This window comes from Cetorhinus maximus, chromosome 26 (genome assembly GCF_964194155.1).
Source record: "Cetorhinus maximus chromosome 26, sCetMax3.hap1.1, whole genome shotgun sequence".
Classification (NCBI taxonomy): domain Eukaryota; kingdom Metazoa; phylum Chordata; class Chondrichthyes; order Lamniformes; family Cetorhinidae; genus Cetorhinus; species Cetorhinus maximus.
In genome coordinates, this window is record NC_135904.1 from 17,227,077 (window position 1) to 17,245,460 (window position 18,384).

The 18,384-nt window shown below is 41.7% G+C and overlaps 1 protein-coding gene across 1 annotated transcript in view; it reads right to left on the reverse strand.

Moving 5' to 3' along the window:
* The window catches only part of myo5aa (myosin VAa), a 193,630-nt gene that overhangs the window by 8,462 nt on the left and 166,784 nt on the right, over positions 1-18,384 (reverse strand). Inside the window, exons 32-38 of the mRNA XM_078530249.1 lie at positions 18,075-18,273; positions 14,317-14,391; positions 13,068-13,161; positions 11,140-11,286; positions 7,357-7,511; positions 1,647-1,736; positions 508-658 (exon numbers count right to left, since the gene is read on the reverse strand). Coding sequence (XP_078386375.1) covers positions 508-658; positions 1,647-1,736; positions 7,357-7,511; positions 11,140-11,286; positions 13,068-13,161; positions 14,317-14,391; positions 18,075-18,273 — 911 coding nt within the window. The remainder of the gene's footprint in view (positions 1-507; positions 659-1,646; positions 1,737-7,356; positions 7,512-11,139; positions 11,287-13,067; positions 13,162-14,316; positions 14,392-18,074; positions 18,274-18,384) is intronic.

Genomic DNA, 18,384 nt, shown 5'->3' on the forward strand with positions numbered 1-18,384 from the left:
AAGTATCTTCAACCTTAAAATACTGCATTGTCTTGTTTTTTAAAGAAAGCTATTTTGTACTGCTATTGGAGTTTAAAATACTTCCTCTCCCTCCCCAGCTTTCTGCCAGCAGGATCTTGACCACTAGCTTCAAGCTGTTCTTTCATCCCAGGTAATAATATTTCTGTTAGCGTAGAAAGGATCTTTGAGCAATATTAGAATTTATCCCCCAAAATTAACATTCATTTGGATGAAGAGTTTCCACAATCAAATAGCATTGGTGCCCTCTATATATTTATACCTGATCAAACTTGAACATTTCCTTATTCAAGCGTTTAATAAATCAAAGCTCGAGCCTCAAATGGCTTGTGGCAGGTCCAATTCCTTCTCCACTCACCCAAAAGCAATCTCTTATTTCTCAAAAAAAAAACTGAGGCTCAGCAACTACCTGATTTCACAAGTTTTAGGCAGTGTTTGTTCTTAATAACAAATTTATTTTCTTAATGCTTAGTATTTACAAATGCTTACCGATCATTGGCTGCAAGACATTTTCCATGACCTTGGTGAGTTGTTGGTATATCTGAATTGCCAGGTCACTTATGACCTGCCTATATTCAGCCAGGTCAAAGTTTCTCAAGCAATGATCATTCTGACGAGGACTGTTGTGCTTCATGAATGCCTAAACGAATGCACAAATTACATCAGTAAAACAAAAACTTTATAATGATCACTAAAGCCATTTCCAAAGACAACATACATTTTATTTTGTTAGTTGAGTAACATGCTGAATCAAAAAGGGAAAACTTACCACAGGCTATACACAGCACCAAGAGAACAACAGAACAAGCCTCTGACTACTTTTGATGCCAATATTAGTTTAAAACTCTATGGGATCTGGTTTCTATTGGTAGTGCTGATAATGTGTAAAATTCCTTTTTCTGTTAATTTAAATGAGTTAATGACTGCATTGTATTAACAGACCTTGTAGACCCCCAAAATTCCATGCCTAGTTTTAAAATGTGTGCAGTAGGGGACTGTATGTCTGGATTAATGTAGCAGGTTTTGCCTCCAAGATTATTCTAAACCAGAAGGTTGAGAACTGACTAAAACACACAGTGCTAATTGTCAGCATATTAATGCATGGTGGACATAATCTGATCATCAGATTTTAAATCTAAATAGTTTACCAGGAATTAAGGACAAATTCTTAAATCACCATAATTTAAATAAAATATTACATCAATTTATCCTACAACCTTTGTTCATACTTACTGTAAGCGAAACTATTCAATGGCAGAATGAGCTTTTTGGGCAAAGTAAAACACATGGCCATCACTTGATGCCTGTTTTTGCTTTGTCCCATTTTCTTATATTGAACCTGCTGGTTCATTCACAACTAAATTCTCTCAAGTCTTAGAGAACTTCAAAACTGTCTTGTCATCTAAACAACAAAGTTTGGAAAATTGCAAATAAAAGACTTGTTTCTATGGCACTATGCACATTTTGAGAGTTATCTTTTACTATTTTTTAAGAATACAAAAAGAACAAGAGTAATGTGTGCAGTTGTTATAAGGTACATATTCTGTAAGCTACAAAAAGGGTGACAGCAATGAAACATGTTTAGAAGATAACATTTGTACAACAGACTGTACAAAATTGCACTTTACCTCTTCTCCACTGTATTGCTTGAGACAATGCAAGAAGCGACAAGTGTTGGACAACCAGAATGACACAATTTCAAAGTCATCACTTCGTTTCTGCAATAAAGGTGGGTTGGGAGAAAGTAAGAACATCAGAAAAACAAGTCTGAAGTAAGCTTAAAGAAGAATATTCTCTTCTGAAAATGGCACTGGATTGCCGAGCACTGAGTTCCAGCAAAATATAACAGAGTTTGGACAGCCAGGTAATCTGTACAGGTATCCTGAATATTAAGCGAAATTTGTCTTATGACTGACTTCATTACACATGGAAGCATTGACCTTCAAGATAATTATTTTATAAATAATGTCCTAAATGCCTTTGCCAAATACACCACTCCTTTAATACTTACCTATTAAGAAACAAGAGAACCCTATTCTAAAATCTAAGGAGCGTAACAAGCATTAAAATTCAGTATTCAAAGCATATTAGAAGAAAGCTTTGCAAAGTTCATAACTGTGAACCTTCCATTATGAACAGGTAGATAGATACTCAAATAAAAAAGCTTTAAATGTGAGATTATATTTTATGTTTTAATGTTATAGCAGTTGACCCTGCTGTTCAAGGATGAGCACAGGTCTTACTAGGTTCTTCACAATCATTATCACTACACTTTAATATTCTGCAGTGATTAGAAATGGACACCAAGTCCAACCAAACTCAGTGTTGATTCACACTAGAAGTCATTTTGGGAATATTCTCTCAGCAAGCGATACCGTTGATTTTAGACCTTTGTCTCACAAGAAGCTTAAAAGTACTGCTTGCCAACAGTGTTCTGCTAAAACTAAGATTTTGTGATTTATTGTTGAGTTCGATTGACTAAGTAAAGGTTAGGCTGAACTTACATTTCCCACATTGGTATCTGACAGCTTAATTTTTTTCTTGAACTAAACATTAACAATAGTTGATAAACCTCACTCCTTCCGGAGCTCTTCATTTACATTCCCCAAAATTTAGCAACTACAATCTTTTTTTGGTCAACTGGTTGCAGAAAGAGTATATTGGTAAAACCACAGATCTGACCTTGGTGCATTTGTAATCAAAAAATAATCTATAAGAAGTTCACTTATTATTTTGTGGCTGTATAGATTTTCCATCCCAGGCCGCTAACACAGCTTCAATAATTCCTGGAAAATTAATATAGTGGACTGCATTTTCAGAATACCACTTAGTAAAGCTTTTGCTCTGTTTACCTGGGGCCGGGAAATTGTGCTACCGATTTTAAGTGCTGCTCCCAAGTGACAATTCTCTGCTTTTGACCCGTCCCAGGGAACCGCATTTAAACTTGGGTCAAGCAGAGCTTTGTGATAAACCGAGGAGGCCCAATTTGCTTATGAATGCATATGTACATAACCCCATATGCCTACAACTGAGGTCAACACTGTTCTGTACTTGAAATGTTAAGTGTTGAATCATTCTAACACTCCACTTCCTGTTTTTCAGAGACAAATGCTGAACAAAAAAAAAATGAAAGACATTTAAAGAGTAATAAATCTTTATATCATTTGTCCACAGTTTACCATGGGTTAGCCTTCAAAAAGGCTGGAATTTAGCACCAGAAAAACTCTAATCTTTTTCTGCCCGGTGTGTTGTTTTCAGAAGTGCGTGATTCAGTCTGCCATGTCAGCGATGCAGTCAAACCTGTTTTGTGTTTTTGTGCTGCAGTGTGAAACCCTGGAGCATCTCTACAGCCTTTGCTGCATCGGCCAGAGAAACAGGTGGGTGAGTGTGCAGGCATTCATCGGGATCGTCAGCGCCACTGGCCTCCTCGATGAAGAACGTACCGTGACTATGTGGCATCATCTGTCAGTTCCATCGGGCATCGTACGGCACTGTCCACTCTGCCTAAGTTCCCATGGTTGTCTCTGTCAGAATCTCCATACCGGCCTCGCGGAGGCAAGCGAAAAGAGCTCATCATTGGGTTGGTTCACATCACCCTCTTCCTCCTCATTCTCATCGCCTTGCGCAGATGTAGCTTGTTTGAACCCAGCGTTGACGCAGTTTCCAACTGTGGCTTCCTTCACCACCTTCCACGCCCATTTCACTATCAACATGGCCTCGAGTAGAGTGTGATTGCACTCTTGCTTCGGGAAGCTGAGACATCAGCTGCCGTCAGTGGTGGGTTTTCAAATTCCTAATCACCCCCTGAACTATTGGCTGGAGCTTGGCCGTAGTACTGGGAGGCGAGAACATCAGCTTGATGTCCTTCAGGCCAGTGAAGTTGGGAATACGTTGGGCACTTGTCTATGATATTGGCAATGTTCCTTTTCTTTCGTCGATGTGTTTTGTCCACTTTCCTGATCCGTGTCTCAAAAATGCTGGAAATCATCCAGGCAGTTTTGCTTGCTTCGTATTACAGGGCAGTGTCTTGACTTTCGTGAAGCACTGCAGCCTCTTGGACTTCTCTGTCACGAGACGTGGCAGCTTTTCAGTGCTATCCATGTCAGCCTAGACTCTAGCAGTGATGTGTTTCTTGCTCTGCTTTCCACCATTACACATGCCCCCCCTTAAACATTAAAGAGTGGTCTGGCAAAGGACGGTAAAACATTCCGGTTTCATCCAGGTTAAAAATGTCTCTTTGTGCATTCTCGTTCAAGATGTGGACAAGACCATTTTGCAGCCAACTGTGTGTCATTACTGTCGTAACAGCAGTGCCCTTACCACTCACCAAGCGGAAGATGATGTTGTGCCTTGTCTTGAACTGGTCCATCTATGCATCGCTGCGGGTGAACTCCATATATCCCAGCATCTTTGCCATGGATTGAGCTGGAGATGGGAATGTTCTCCGCTTGGGCTGCCTCGAACCATGTTATCAGAGCTTCTTCACCTTCAGGATAGGCAGCGGTTCTCATCCTCTTCTGGATAGGATGCCAGTGTGTTGAACTATTACAAAATGTTCTCCTTGGCTTTCAGAGCAAACCTGATGGTGGATTCTCCCACTCTCCCATGATGTCCGTTTCACACCATGGTTTTCCACTGGCCCTTATCAACTTCACCTTCTCGCCAATCAACAACACTTAACTTTCTCACAGGTTTCGCCATTCTTGCATAATTTGCACATCGCTTCACTGAGAAATTTGAGCGCACCAAAGTATAACCACTTTGCTCGGATTGGTCAGCACATGGCTCCTGAGGTGGGGGCGGGGGGGGGGGGTGCCTAGCTTGCATGTGCCGCGGAGACACCTCTTTTCCAAGGGATTTTGGTATTATTTTTCTTGCCGACACCGAGCAAAAGCTCAGCTAACCTGGATCAACCGCTGCAGAATTTTGGCGAATCACAGACATTGTTGCTTTTGCTATTCTGCCATCTGGAATGGTTGATAATATCGACACAAGTGGAAGTTTGTGTCACCCGAGGTTGACTCATTGAGATGTTACTGTATACCCTTCCAAATTTCCCTTTTTGAAATCTTGACCACCTGCCATTAGAATCCTTAAGGACTCTGCTTTTACTATTGTTTCTGCTACAGTATTTCATGTCCTACCGTCCCACTGTATTAAAATAATTCCCTTAGCCGCTCCTTTTGTTATAATTTTAAATTTATGCCCTCTAGTTACCGACTGGAGCAAAGGGAAACGTTTCCTCCGATTAAATTTCTCAGGATGTCGCTTTGATTTTATGAAAACATCGCGGAATTATTTACACGTTTGTTCCTCTCAATTCGTCGTTGTTTAAATTCTTGTCCCACTTCCTTCAGTCTTCCCTCATAAAAGCTTCTCATCCATGGCAGCGAATCTCGTCTGCGTCCTCTCCGGCATGATGCCTTTTCTAAAGGCAGATGGCCAAATCTGGACACTTCCTAACTGCAACCTAACCAATGTCGTGTATAGGTGTCATAAGGTTGAAGTGTAAGACATTGCATTCATTCACTGATATCTACATTGACTTTAAAATTCAGTCATTAAGCTTTATATATATTTAGTAAACAAACTACCTGTCAGGTGTCCGCTGGATACAACAATTCCAGGTGAACCCAACATCCTAGAAACTCATGACCACATCATTTTTTTAAATATTCATTCACGGGATGTGGGCGTCGCTGGCTAGGCCAGCATTTATTGCCCATCCCTAATTGCCCTTGAGAAGGTAGTGGTGAGCTGCCTTCTTGAACCTTTGCAGTCCCTGTAGTGTGGATACACCCACAATGCTGTTCGGGAGGGAGTTCCAGGATTTTGACCCAGCGACAGTGAAGGAACGGTGATATAGTTCCAAGTCAGGGTGGTGAGTGGCTTGGTGGGGTACTTCCAGATGGTGGTGTCTGCTGCCCCTGTCCTTCTACATGGTAGTGGTTGTGGGTTTGGAAGGTGCTGTCTGTGGAGGCTTGGTGAGTTCCTGCTGTGCATCTTGTAGATGGCACTGACTGCTGCCACTGTGTGTCAGTGGTGAAGGGAGTGAATGTTTGTTTAAGGGGTGCCAATCAAGTGGGCTGTGTTGTCCTGGATGGTGTCAAGCTTCTTGAGCATTGCTGGAGTTGCACTCACCCAGGCAAGCGGAGAGTATTCCCTCACACACCTGACTGTGCCTTGTAGATGGCGGATAGGCTTTGGGGAGTCAGGGAGTATTAGTTCCTATGTCCTACCCTTTGTACAAACACCATATTTCTGGGTTCCTTCCATGTATCCTTTATTTACCAGTTACTTGGCTCTCAGGTGCAGTATTGCTGGATGGCGTTTGAGGTGATCTTTACTTATTCCTTAAAATATTTTTGCACCCCCAGTTCTGGTTGTCACTGTTTATATACAAGTACGGGATGAATGATTTATCATTGCACAACATTCTCTAAATTCCTGCTGGATGGACATAACTGGTCATTATAAGGCAGCATTCATGTTAATGGTCTGATTACATATGAAAGGTTTTATTCAGCGGGGATCAATTTGGGCAGTGATGTTAGATCATGTGACTACAATGGTAGGCAATGTATTGTTCACCACCATTGAATATGATCATTATGGAGCAGCTCCAACAGTAGCAGATTTCTAGCTGTATACCCGAGATGGACTTAACTCATTGTAAACAAAAAAACAAAAATATCTATGTACTACGGTATATATAGAAAAGGAATATAAGTGCTGCAAATCCAAAATTAAGTACAGGTTAATTAGCACAGGGGGAAAAATAGGCTAACCCTTGTCAGAACTTCTGACAAAGACTAGATTTTCTGATCTGCACCTTTCTTCCCTAAGAAAACGCTGGATTTATTCCAATTGTTTTTTTTTAAATGAGCACATTCAGGCCAATGTCTCAATCTGAAATTCTAAACAATCTTAGCAGTTCTGATGAACAGTCAGACTGGACTCGAACCGTTAATCTCTGTGCCTCCCACCACAGACGCTGCCAGACTTGCTGAGCTTTTGTGGCGCTTTCCATCTTCCTTCCAGGTCCTCAGCATCCGGAGTATTTCGCTTTTATGCCAAACAATCTTAATTCTTTTCACATGCCGATGGACCTGGTGTACATTTCCAGCATTTGTTGTCACTCCTTATTCTGCGTACAGAGAATTAGCTCAAGTATAGCACAGCGGCCGAGTGTATAGTACTGGATTGGCAAATCCACCACGGCAAGAAATAATGCTACAATTCACCCTATCTGCTGATCAATGTGATTTACTCATACATTGTAAAGGTAAATAGATTCTCTTCTAGATTCATACAAAAACATGAAAAGAATTTTCATACCTTCAAGATTTTCTTGATGCCGTTAATAGTTGACGTCAGCAGGGATCGCACTCGTTGATCGTCATTGATGTAGTCAGCATGGCGCACGCACATGAACAGGATGTATGCTGGCAGCCCAGGGATCAGGTTCACAGCCACACCACGAGGCTTTAGTTCTGCATTTTAAAAAGGAGTACACATGTTAATTTCAGAAAGACAGTATAAGGTGGTATCGACTAAAGAGCTGCAGGCCAAACGCAAGCCAGATGTAGATCGCTGCTTGACACATCCACCAATTCCACGTTCTTCACTGGCACAGGTCATTATTCAGCTAAATACAAACGAAGACGTGGCATTCTCCACAAACCTGGAGGAGGATGCGACTCAATTCTAAACTGGTGGGAGTTCAGCATTCCGTGTTCATTCGCTCCACCCACACTGCAGGGTGACTGCTACTCTTCACCCACACCCTGTCAGTGCTTCTCATTTATGTACCAGGAATAAATGGCTGGTGATGACATAGCCAGATAAACATCAAACACCGTCACTCAAATCGTTCCCGGGTGGTCCCAATTGCAATTTTCTTAACCACGAAATGAGGAAATAGACGAGCTCTTTGTGCCAATCATTCAGCAGGAATTTATGTTTTTGCTTTCAGAAGCGGACAGCAAAAATCTCCAATAGGCCAGATTTCCAGCATCTGCAGTATTTTGCTTTAGTTGTAGCAAAAGTGTCTAGCTGCTTTTAAAAGGTTATTACACTGAACCGGGAATAAAGTAAGCAGTGCAGCATTTTCCACTGGGCCTGGTCATTCGCTACCCCTAGTCAGAACTATGAGCCTTGAAATCAAGAAGCATCTTATTTAAACCTAGATTTTCTGCTGCTGACCACACATTTTGGTCGGACAAATTCGGCTGGGCAGAATAAAATGAGTGAGGGGGCTATCCCACTGGAACTCTGCGCACTTTGTGTATCCTCTCCCCCACACTGATCACCAGCCCCCTCACCACCACACTCCAGTTGCAAAGGCAGTCAGTACCTTGCAATAAAATGTTGGGGGATGGCCTTAGCAAGTGGAGAATGGGACTTCTGCCCCTCAGGTAGAGGAAGACCAGCCCTCGCGAGCTGCTGGCTAAACTAGTGGCCACTGCTGGGACCACAAGGGAGTCCCAAGAAGAGGGGACATGAATACTGGACTTCAAAGTAAGTCTGGGATTTTGGGGAGGGATCTGAGATCCTAGCAAGCTGGGTGGGGTTAGAGGCCAGGGAAGAGCACAAAGTGGGAGTACCATCTTGAGGGGTGGTCCCCCCCCTGATGAGCACAGGGGAATCCCCAAAGGAAGCAGCCCCTCTCTGCCCGCTTTTCAGCCCGAGCTGTTAAAGTTGCGGGTTGGCCGCCTTCCTTCTGCCTCCCTCTGTCCAATCTATTATGGCGGCGACGGCAGAAAGAGGTCCTTAAGTGGCTTTTAACCAGCAACTTAAGGGTCTCTATAGGCTTGAGGGCGGGCCTGACGCCTTAGCCGCCCGCTGTAATATGGGGACACAGATTGGGGGTAGGTGACAAGGTGGTGGGCTGGTCACCTGCTTTATTTTACGTACCCCCTCACCCCGCCCTTCAAACATGCCGACAGGGAGCTGTAAAATCCCTCCCCCCATAATTTCTAGGCGTTGGAGACCAACGCTGTATGATGTGCCCATTTCATTTAAATATCCACCCCATACGCCAACACTCCATATGCTAAGACTTGGGCATGCAGGACACTGGGTCAGAATTTACTGAAAACATAAATGATATTTTTTTTTATCACATTTGCCATTGTTATAATGCAGCAATTCCAGGAAATTTTGGCATGGGTGAGTTAAGTCATCAAATACATGATCCTATGATTTTTGTGCTGCTCCAGGGATGTTTACTGTTTAAATTAAGAAATAATTGTGTTGGCCTCATTGGTTGGCTTTTTATTATTTCAGTGCTGCAGCTCTGACAACAGCGAGGGTCACTGGTACAAAGTACAAAAAGACATATGCATATCCGTGGGAGTAGTTGGCTACTGCTTTTCCTGAGAGCAGAGAGGGCTGAGAGGGGACCTGATAGAGGTATACAAAATTATGAGGGGCATAGATGGGGATAGAAAACTTGGCTCTCTCTCTTTTCAGGTGTGGTGGAAAGCTGAAGCTGAAACCATGGGGTAGTAACATGGAACAGCACAAAAAGCAATTCTCAAATACCTCACATAGCTTCCTCTATACTTCAAACAGCCAACAAACAGGGGTTGGGCGCTGAGCTGTTCCATTACTTACCGATAGATTTGTGTCTGCAACATGGGCTGGATTTCATAGCTCCCTGCCCAGTGTGTTTTCAACAGAGGGCACGTCAAATGCAAAAAAGGTGGCAAGCCTACCACCTTTCCCACCCACCCCCAAGTTGTCCCTCGTATTACAGTAGGTGGGTGGGTGCTGCAATCAGCAGCCCGCCTGCCATTTTTAAATAACTAATTAACAGTCAACTGAGCTTGTTAACAAGCCAATTGACTGGAATAATGCGCTGCCTATGTCATAATGTGTTGGTGTGGGCTGCCGGGCAGACCATTTTTTCCAGGAAACTACTTAAAAGTGGAAAGGAAGGGGGGGGGTATGTCCACTGGGAGCACACCCCACCCTCCCCACCACCACGATGATACACTCCCCTTTGTTCCACCCTGCCTGGACTCCAAAACCTCCCCCCACCCCTCACCAAGCCCCCTTGATCTCCTCCCTGGGGTCCCCAGTCCCTCCCCATCCAATATCCCCGACTTATCCCTCTCTGGGTTCCATGTCCTCATCAGCTGTGGGCCTGCTTGCAGTCCCGGGCAATGCCCACTACTGAGCTTTGGCGCTGCTGGGACTGCTGGAGCTGCCGGCCAATCAGACTGGCCGCTCTGGAGGGCGGCCCTTCCTCCTGCTGAGGGTCAGGAGTCCCATTCTCACCTAATTATGGCCACCCGCAGCTTGTTGTCATATGACATTTCTTCCAGGGTGAACAATACGCCACCCCTGCCCTCACTCCCCTAACCCCTGGAAAATTCAGCCCATGGGTTTCTTTTATCTTTAGTTCTGTCTGTCAGTTTTAGACCCCTCTTCATTAAGCATTAGCAATTCCACCAAACGAGTTAAACTCTTCCAAATGTTTTTGAAATTCTTGGTCATTATTTCAGTACAATCATAAATTTCACTTAACTACAATTTCCACCTCTAGTGTGCTCCACATGTCCATTTAAATTCACCCTTACTTTTTACTTGTTCTGGGGATGTAGGCAATCATATCAAGGTCACGTTTATTGCCCACCCCGTGTTGTCATGGAAAGGCAGCTTAGCCAGCTTTCGTATAACTGCAATGCTTGTTACAATGGGGCTCCCACAGATGTGTTAGGGAGGAGTTTGAAGATATTGACCTGGTGATATATTGGGAAAAAAAAAATCAGCGATACATATCCAAGTCAGGTTGGTATGAAATTCGGAGGGGAACTTGAATGTAATGCTGTTGAAGATTTGCAAAAGAGAAATTCTGGGAAAATTCAGTGCACACAGAGCACTTCACTCCAGGCTCTTCAAGGAAGATCTCGGCTATACTTTCCCCGTTGCTGTTAGCTGTCACTCCAAATTTAATTCAATTCAAGACAGAGTGAATTTCTACAAGAATACTGAATTACAGTGCAGAAACAACATGCTAAGACAGTACAACTGCAGAACAGCAAAAGGATAAGGGTTTGGTTTTCAAATAATACAGGAGTGAACACAACCAAGACCACAGAAGGGCATACTCGCCTAGTATAAGATTCTTGATAAGCTTAAGCTCATCGTCCTTCTTGTACTCCAGCATTCCTTGGAAATCCTTTTCTTTCCTTGGAATATTCACAGGACGGATGGGTTCGTCCGCTAACTGAGCCGGAGATACATTCTCTGTCTGGCCCACTGTTCCAAAGAAAGACAATATGAACAGACATCTCTTTTAAGTTACCTGTCTACGTGGTGTATTGCATACAATTGTTTGAGGGGGAATAGGCCTTAAATACTTTACAAGGTATTACTTTGACAATATACATTATAAATTAACTGGGAAACAAGTTTCAAAATCTGTGAGTAAAACTCCATATGCATCATAAAGTTACTTAAATGGGAGTATTAATAGATACTGCCACCTTGCAGAGTGCTATTTTACATTTTATCAAAAATATTAATTTCCACATCTTCACTGAGCAACATAAAAGGTGATATGTGATTTAAGTTTTAGTATAGCTACAATGCTTGTTTTTTTTATTCATTCGTGGGATGTGGGCTTCGTTGGTTGGGCCAGCATTTATTGCCCAGCCCTAATTGCCCTTGAGAAGGCGGTGGTGAGCTGCAGTTCAAGGAGGCAGCCTCCCTCTCATGACTGAAGAAAAAAAAGGCAGGTCACACTTAAATCATATACCATCTTTATAATATAAAATATAATTGTAACATAGTAACTTGAGATGGGAAGGAGGCATTTTAGTATCATTACACAAAAAATATACTACATAAAATAAACAGTACAGTGGCATAGTGGTTATATTACTTGACTGGTGATCCAGAGTCCTGGACTGATGAGTTAGATTCATGAGGTCAAGTCCCACAAGGGTAGCTGGGGGCCTCTGAATTCAATTATTTAAATAAATCTCAAATAAAAAGCTAATGTCAGCAATGATGACCATGAAAGAATTGTCATGAAAACCCATTTGGTTCACTAGTGTCTTTTAGGGAAAGGAAATTGCCATCCAACCCAGTCCGGCTTATATGCGACTCTGGACACACAGCAATGTGGCTGACTCTTAACTGAAATGGCCTAATACGAACGTACAAATTAGGAGCAGGAGTAGACCATTCCACCCCTCGAGCCTACTCCACCATTCAATAAGATCATGGATGATCTGATAGTGGCCTCAACTCCACACTCTGCCTGCCCCCAATAACCTTTGACTCTCTTGTTAATCAAGAATCTGTCCAGCCCTGCCTTGATCTTACTTTCTCCAGAGAGGGGTAGAGGCAGGGTCAGAGAGCCACTCAATTGGTTTTCAAGGTGGTGGTTCACTATTATCTTCTCAAAGGCATTTAATGACGGACAATGAATACTGGCCTTGCCAGTGATGCCCACATCTCATGAATGAATGAAAAACGAAAATCAAACCTTTCCAGGCAAGAGGCCACAAACCCAGAGTCACTACTTGTATACCCTTTCCATTATTGTTACCTCGTCAAAAATGAGACTGTTTTCAACATAATTTTCTAAGAAATAATCTTATCCAAGAAGGCAACACATAAAGAATATTGCACAGCAAATGATTTCTCCCTTTGCCTTCTGTTCCACGACACCTTTGTCATTTAATCTCCCCCCGCCCTCTAACTCATCCCTGATCTTCCCTTTCGATCCCTTGGAGCCTCCCCACTTTTTCAACATCATGAAACCCATCACATTTCTGCCTCTCTTCAGTTCTGAAGTCATATTGGACTCGAAACGTGAACTCTGTTTCTCTCTACACGGATGCTGCCAGACCTACTGAGTTCTTCCAGCTCTCCCTGTTTATATTTCAGATCTCCAGCATCTGCAGCACTTTGCTTTCATTCAAAGCATCCCATTTGAAATGGTCTAGGCTAAGCTTCTGCTTATTCTGTTCTTATTTTACTCACAAGCAGCTATTTTGGGAGAAGTTTGTTTTCAACCTATGTAGCCATACCTTCCAGTTCACCAATTTTCTTTGCAAATACTTTGAGTTGCTTTTTCAGCTTCCGGACAGTCTTGTCTTGTTTCTCCAATTGTTCCATGAGATCCTGCAGCAAAGGGAACCAGGCTGAATATACTGGACTATAGAGCACTTCTGAAATCATGTTACTGCAAGTTTGCAAACACTCAAGATTAGTAAAATAGCATAATGCAAGGAAAGTGTAGAGTGCTGGCATCAACAGGTTAGGCACGAACAAATCACAGCGCAGCAGCTGGTTAATTGATGCAGTTTCACAGAGGTGTAAACGTGACTGACAGAAACAAAAGTTTTTTTAAAAAAGATTAATTTGCTGGTTTATCACGAATGCCAAAAGCAAATCTTATCTGGAATGGCTCAGAGAGTTTTTGATCATGTATCGGTTGGGACAGACAATTTTGGCAGAGTGGGTGGGTGAGGGTACACCTCGTAAAGCCTACTTGCCCCACTGCAACTGCATCTCCTGGCTTAAGATGATTAAAACTAGCTGGGTTAGTTATGGTTTGAGCAAAATGTATCTTTATGGATTTTAAGAATTAATTGTCTTGCACATGGTCAACTGCAGTGTTTTCAGACTTCAATCAAAAGTCAAAGCCCAGTCCAAATCAAAGGGTTAGGTTCAACCCAGAACTGCTGATAATCTCCAATTCAGATGAGCTCACATTTCAGAGTTACTCCAGTAACCTGGGCAGCGCCAGGGAGTCATCCAATGATCCTGTGTCTTGTCTTCCCCAGCTGAAGTAAGGTTGGATAGTGACAAGTTGTTTCTGGTTAGAAACATAAGCAATTCTTGAGTTCTAAAGAAGTCTGGCCAGTTGATGAAACAGCAGTGAATTTAGTAAATGCTTTCACCAATTTGTGCAAGTTGGACAATATATGAAGGAGACAAGTATTGAAAAAAAATCTTGATTAATTGGTAAATGAATTTTAAAAGCAGTGTAATGATAGCAAAAAAGACTAAAATAAATTATTTTTGACTTGCGCTCTAAACCATCGAGACCAAGACAACAGAATTAGCAATAAACTGCAATGAAAATATATTGCTACACTGTGTTAAAAGTGATGGCAGTAAAATAGTAAGTTGTTGTGTAGCCACAATACATAAGAGGAAAAAACATAGACTTTTCTTCGCAGGTGCACAGGCAAGTCATTCTTCAGTTAGTGCTCCAGACAGAGAAAGTGGGAAGAGAACAATTTAGGCCAAACAATGGTTTGATCTACATACAATGATCCGTTTGTAAAGCGAAATCCTGTAGAACTGATACTTCATGGGGTCATCTGCATATAACTCCTCATAATACTGCAAAAATAGTGGTGAGATTTGTGCTATTACCCAAACGGTTTAGAAATTGTGCCAGTAGAATGGGAAATATTCAGTAGTTATTTAACAGGAGTCTATGTGTTCTATGGCCTTCACTTTACCTCTCTGCATTTCTTTGTAATTCAAACTTACTAAAAGTCATTCATATTGCACCAGTCAAACAATTAACCATAAATTTCGAGTGACACCATTTAACAAATTAGGTTTGTACCCTAACCTAACCTGGTTATCATGCAGAGTTTTATATGGCCAACAGGAACCACATCAGGTCATGGACAATGTAAGCTAAATCAAAAACAACTTGCATAGTGGATGATCAACAAGACTGCGATAAGAAGCTGCTGAAGTGCCTCAACAGGATCTGAAATGAATTGCTCGAGTTTGCGAGTCTGATTGAAGAAGCATCGCTGCATCAAATGACTGCTCAGAAGATCGGTCCATTAACAGCATGAAATTATGGTATAGTTTCTTATTTTTATCTTACTATTCATTCATGAGATGTGGACTTCGCTGGCTGGGCTAACATTTACTGCCCATCCCTAGTTGCCCTTGAGAAAGTGGTGGTGAGCTGCCTTTTTGAACCACTGCAGTACACCCACAGTGCTGTTAGGAAGGGAGTTCCAGGATTTTGACCCAGTGACAGCGAAGGAACAGCGATATATTTCCAAGTTAGGATGGTGAGTGACTTGGAGGGGAACTTCCAGGTGGGGGCGTTCCCATGTACCTGCTGCCCTTATCCTTCCAGATGGTAGTGATCATGGGTTTGGAACATGAAGTCTAAGAAGCCTTGGTGAATTTTTGCAGTGCATCTTGTAGAAGGTACACACTGCTGCTACTGTGCATCAGTGGTGGAGGGAGCGAATGTTTGTGGATGTGGTGTCAGTCAAGCAGGCTGCTTTGTCCTAGACAGTGTCAAGCTTCTCGCATGACTAATCTTCCTCCAATACAATTCTAATTTAACATTCTGAAAGGCACTATCATTGCTATATTGTGAAGTTCAGAGGACAGTAATTGTTGTCACTCTACCATAAGTATAGCATGTTTGTAAAGTGTTCATGGATTAAGCTAAATTTACTGCTCATCCATTTCTACAGTAGCAACTCCTGCTAGACAATTTATTCACTGTTATTGTAGTAAACAATTGACTTTAAACTATAAGTCTTGATATTACTTTACTTTGTAGAAAATATTTGAAGTGTATCAGGAGAATTAAGTGCAATAATGAGCTGTAATGTGATTTTGGTAACTGCAAGTGTAATAAGTACAACCAGTTAAACCTGTTCTCCAAACTGAAATGCAAGATATAAAGATAAATGTTAGCAAACTTCCTACAGGCCCCTAATTCCTACAATGTTGAAGCAAAGATGTTCCACTTGAACAAGCGCAACAATGGAAAACAATGGATTAAGTATAATTTTCAAATATTATAGTGAAATACAAAGGAAATTGCTGAAAGTACACAGCAGGTCAATCAGCATTGTAAGGAGCAAAGACACAGTTGTGGCATTAATGACACACCCTGTGTCAGAATTCATGTCATAACTGGTGTATTCTCTTTACAGATGCCAATTGACTTGCTGTGCAATACCACCACTTTCTGTTTTTTATTTCAGATTATTAGTATGTGCAGTTTTTCATTTTGGCCTGTTGTATTTCATGTGTGCAGCAGCCACACACATTTCTGTTGAGATTCCACAATCATCTTATCTTCTCTCCTCTCCTGAAGGTGATGGCTTTCATTGAGTACAATGCCATAGGTGTCAGCAGCCATTCAGAGAGATTGCATCGTCTCTATTTGACCATCACGGCCAAACTACATCCCCAGTCCTAACCTGATACCCGCTAAATATACAATTTCTGGCAGAGGCATTGGGTGGCAATGAGCTGCAGGAACTCTGGCAGAATACAGCCAAAATACAATGCATCTACTGACAGAACCATCAGGAAGCCCAGATGATTAACTTTCAGAGCCACACTTCCTTTTGCTGTCCATTGTATAACTTATAAAGTTGCACCTCTTCAGGATAAACATTTGAACTGGTGTGGCTAGGTTTTTCTCTTTTCATTAGGAACAAATCATTTGTTATACACTGTAGATGCATCTACCAGTTTGTCTTTGCTACCTGATACTTAAATAGGTAGTTGATGTCTGTTTTCCAACCCTTTCATCCATTCTTTTTGTCCTTCCCTCTCCCCATGTCACACGCTCTCTGGCTGAAGGTTTAAGATTATAATCTTCTCCCCTGTTTCAATCAATGCTGCTCTCCAGTTGACTTGGCTCTTTGGTTTTCCCAATGAGAAGGACTCAATTTTCACTAAGAAGCCAAAATTTATCACATGTACGCAAATCCTAATTTCTGGCTTGGCATACTGAAGCACCGACATCCTGACACCATGTGTAATTTATTAAAAAGCTTAGTGTGGGCAACTAGTTAATGATAAATAATTGAATCAGTTTAGTTATTGAATAAGAATTTAGTGTACTAAGCTGAAGCAGATGTTTTCAGTTAGACTCCATGTTATGCAATAACAATATTAATTCATTCATTTGTAAAATTGTAGCTAATGTTATTGGAAGTTGGAGAGCAACCATCCCATTTTTCTCAGATACAAAGAGGGGGTAAAGAGACCAAGCTACCCATTTATTTTTGTTCTTATCACATCAGCCTTGAAGGCACTGCCCTCTCTGTTTTCATTTCATTTGGGGGGTGTGGAAATTGAGGCCACTACATGGCACGTACTATACCTGGATTCTGTAAGTTGTGAGAGCAATATCTAAAATGGCAAATGACAGATGGGAGCATTTCTCTCCACTGCCCCACACATATGATTATTTAACTAGATGTGGGGTAATGTAAAAATTGGGATGGGGTAGACACATGTTTAACATTTATGAGGAAATGCCAAAATGATAGATCCCCTTTTCAGGATGAATTGATTCCATTATTCACTCCATAGTACATGATAATATTGTGTTTAGAACCAGCATCTGTTGGCCATTTCAGTCTGAATGGAAAATGATTCTTGCCTAATGGATCATCTCAGAAATGCCAAAGATCCATTTCAAGTCAGAAAGAAATGCTGAAGAAGCAAAGTTCCCACCACCAGGATACCAACAGTTAAACTGTGCATTGCCAAGATGGTGCACAGTGAAAAACTGCATGCATATTCTGCCACAATTCTAAAGCAAAATTAAGAGTTCTGTGTCATTTGTCATAACTGGAAAACACAAGAACAATCATAATATAACAGAACCACTAAAAATTACTTCACATTCTGAGGGCAATGCTGGATGACTAAAAGTTACCTCTTCCTATAGTTACAGTTAAAGAGAAAGTTTTCTTCTTTGGTTCCATTTTATATAGCCAACATTAAAAACTGTTTCTGCTATGACTAAGCTCTACACCTAGCCCCATTACTGAACTGCAGTATTTTACAATGATGGATCAATAAACATGCCCATTTTTCTCAGATCAGAATGTTTGGGTAAATAATTCTGCTGATGCTGTGCATATAATTATAGTTGTAAACAACGAACACCTAAACACTATGGCTTGTGGTTTGTACATGTAGAAGGGTTAAAAAGGAAATGGGCTTCATTTGTTACCTACACTGATGTATTTTGTTGCACTGTTGTTCTGACAAAGCAAGGTGATACTTACAAGATTTTCATTGGTTAACCTAGTAATCTCATGTTGCAGACTGGCTTCAATTCGGGCTTCGGGTGGCAGTTGCAAGTTCTGGGCCAATAGCTGCTGTTGACGGTTTATCTCCTCCTTGAGATTCTGAACCTCCCCATGTAAAATCTCCAACTCATTCTCATAATTCTTTTTCTGGCCCTGAAGCTGGGATTCCAGTAATCTGCAGAAAAGAAGGCATTATAAAACTCTAACCGTGCCTTTCTAAATCAACACTCCCAACTCAGAGTGGTCAACACTCAAGGCTATAACTGCTGCTTTGTGCTCTTCTCAG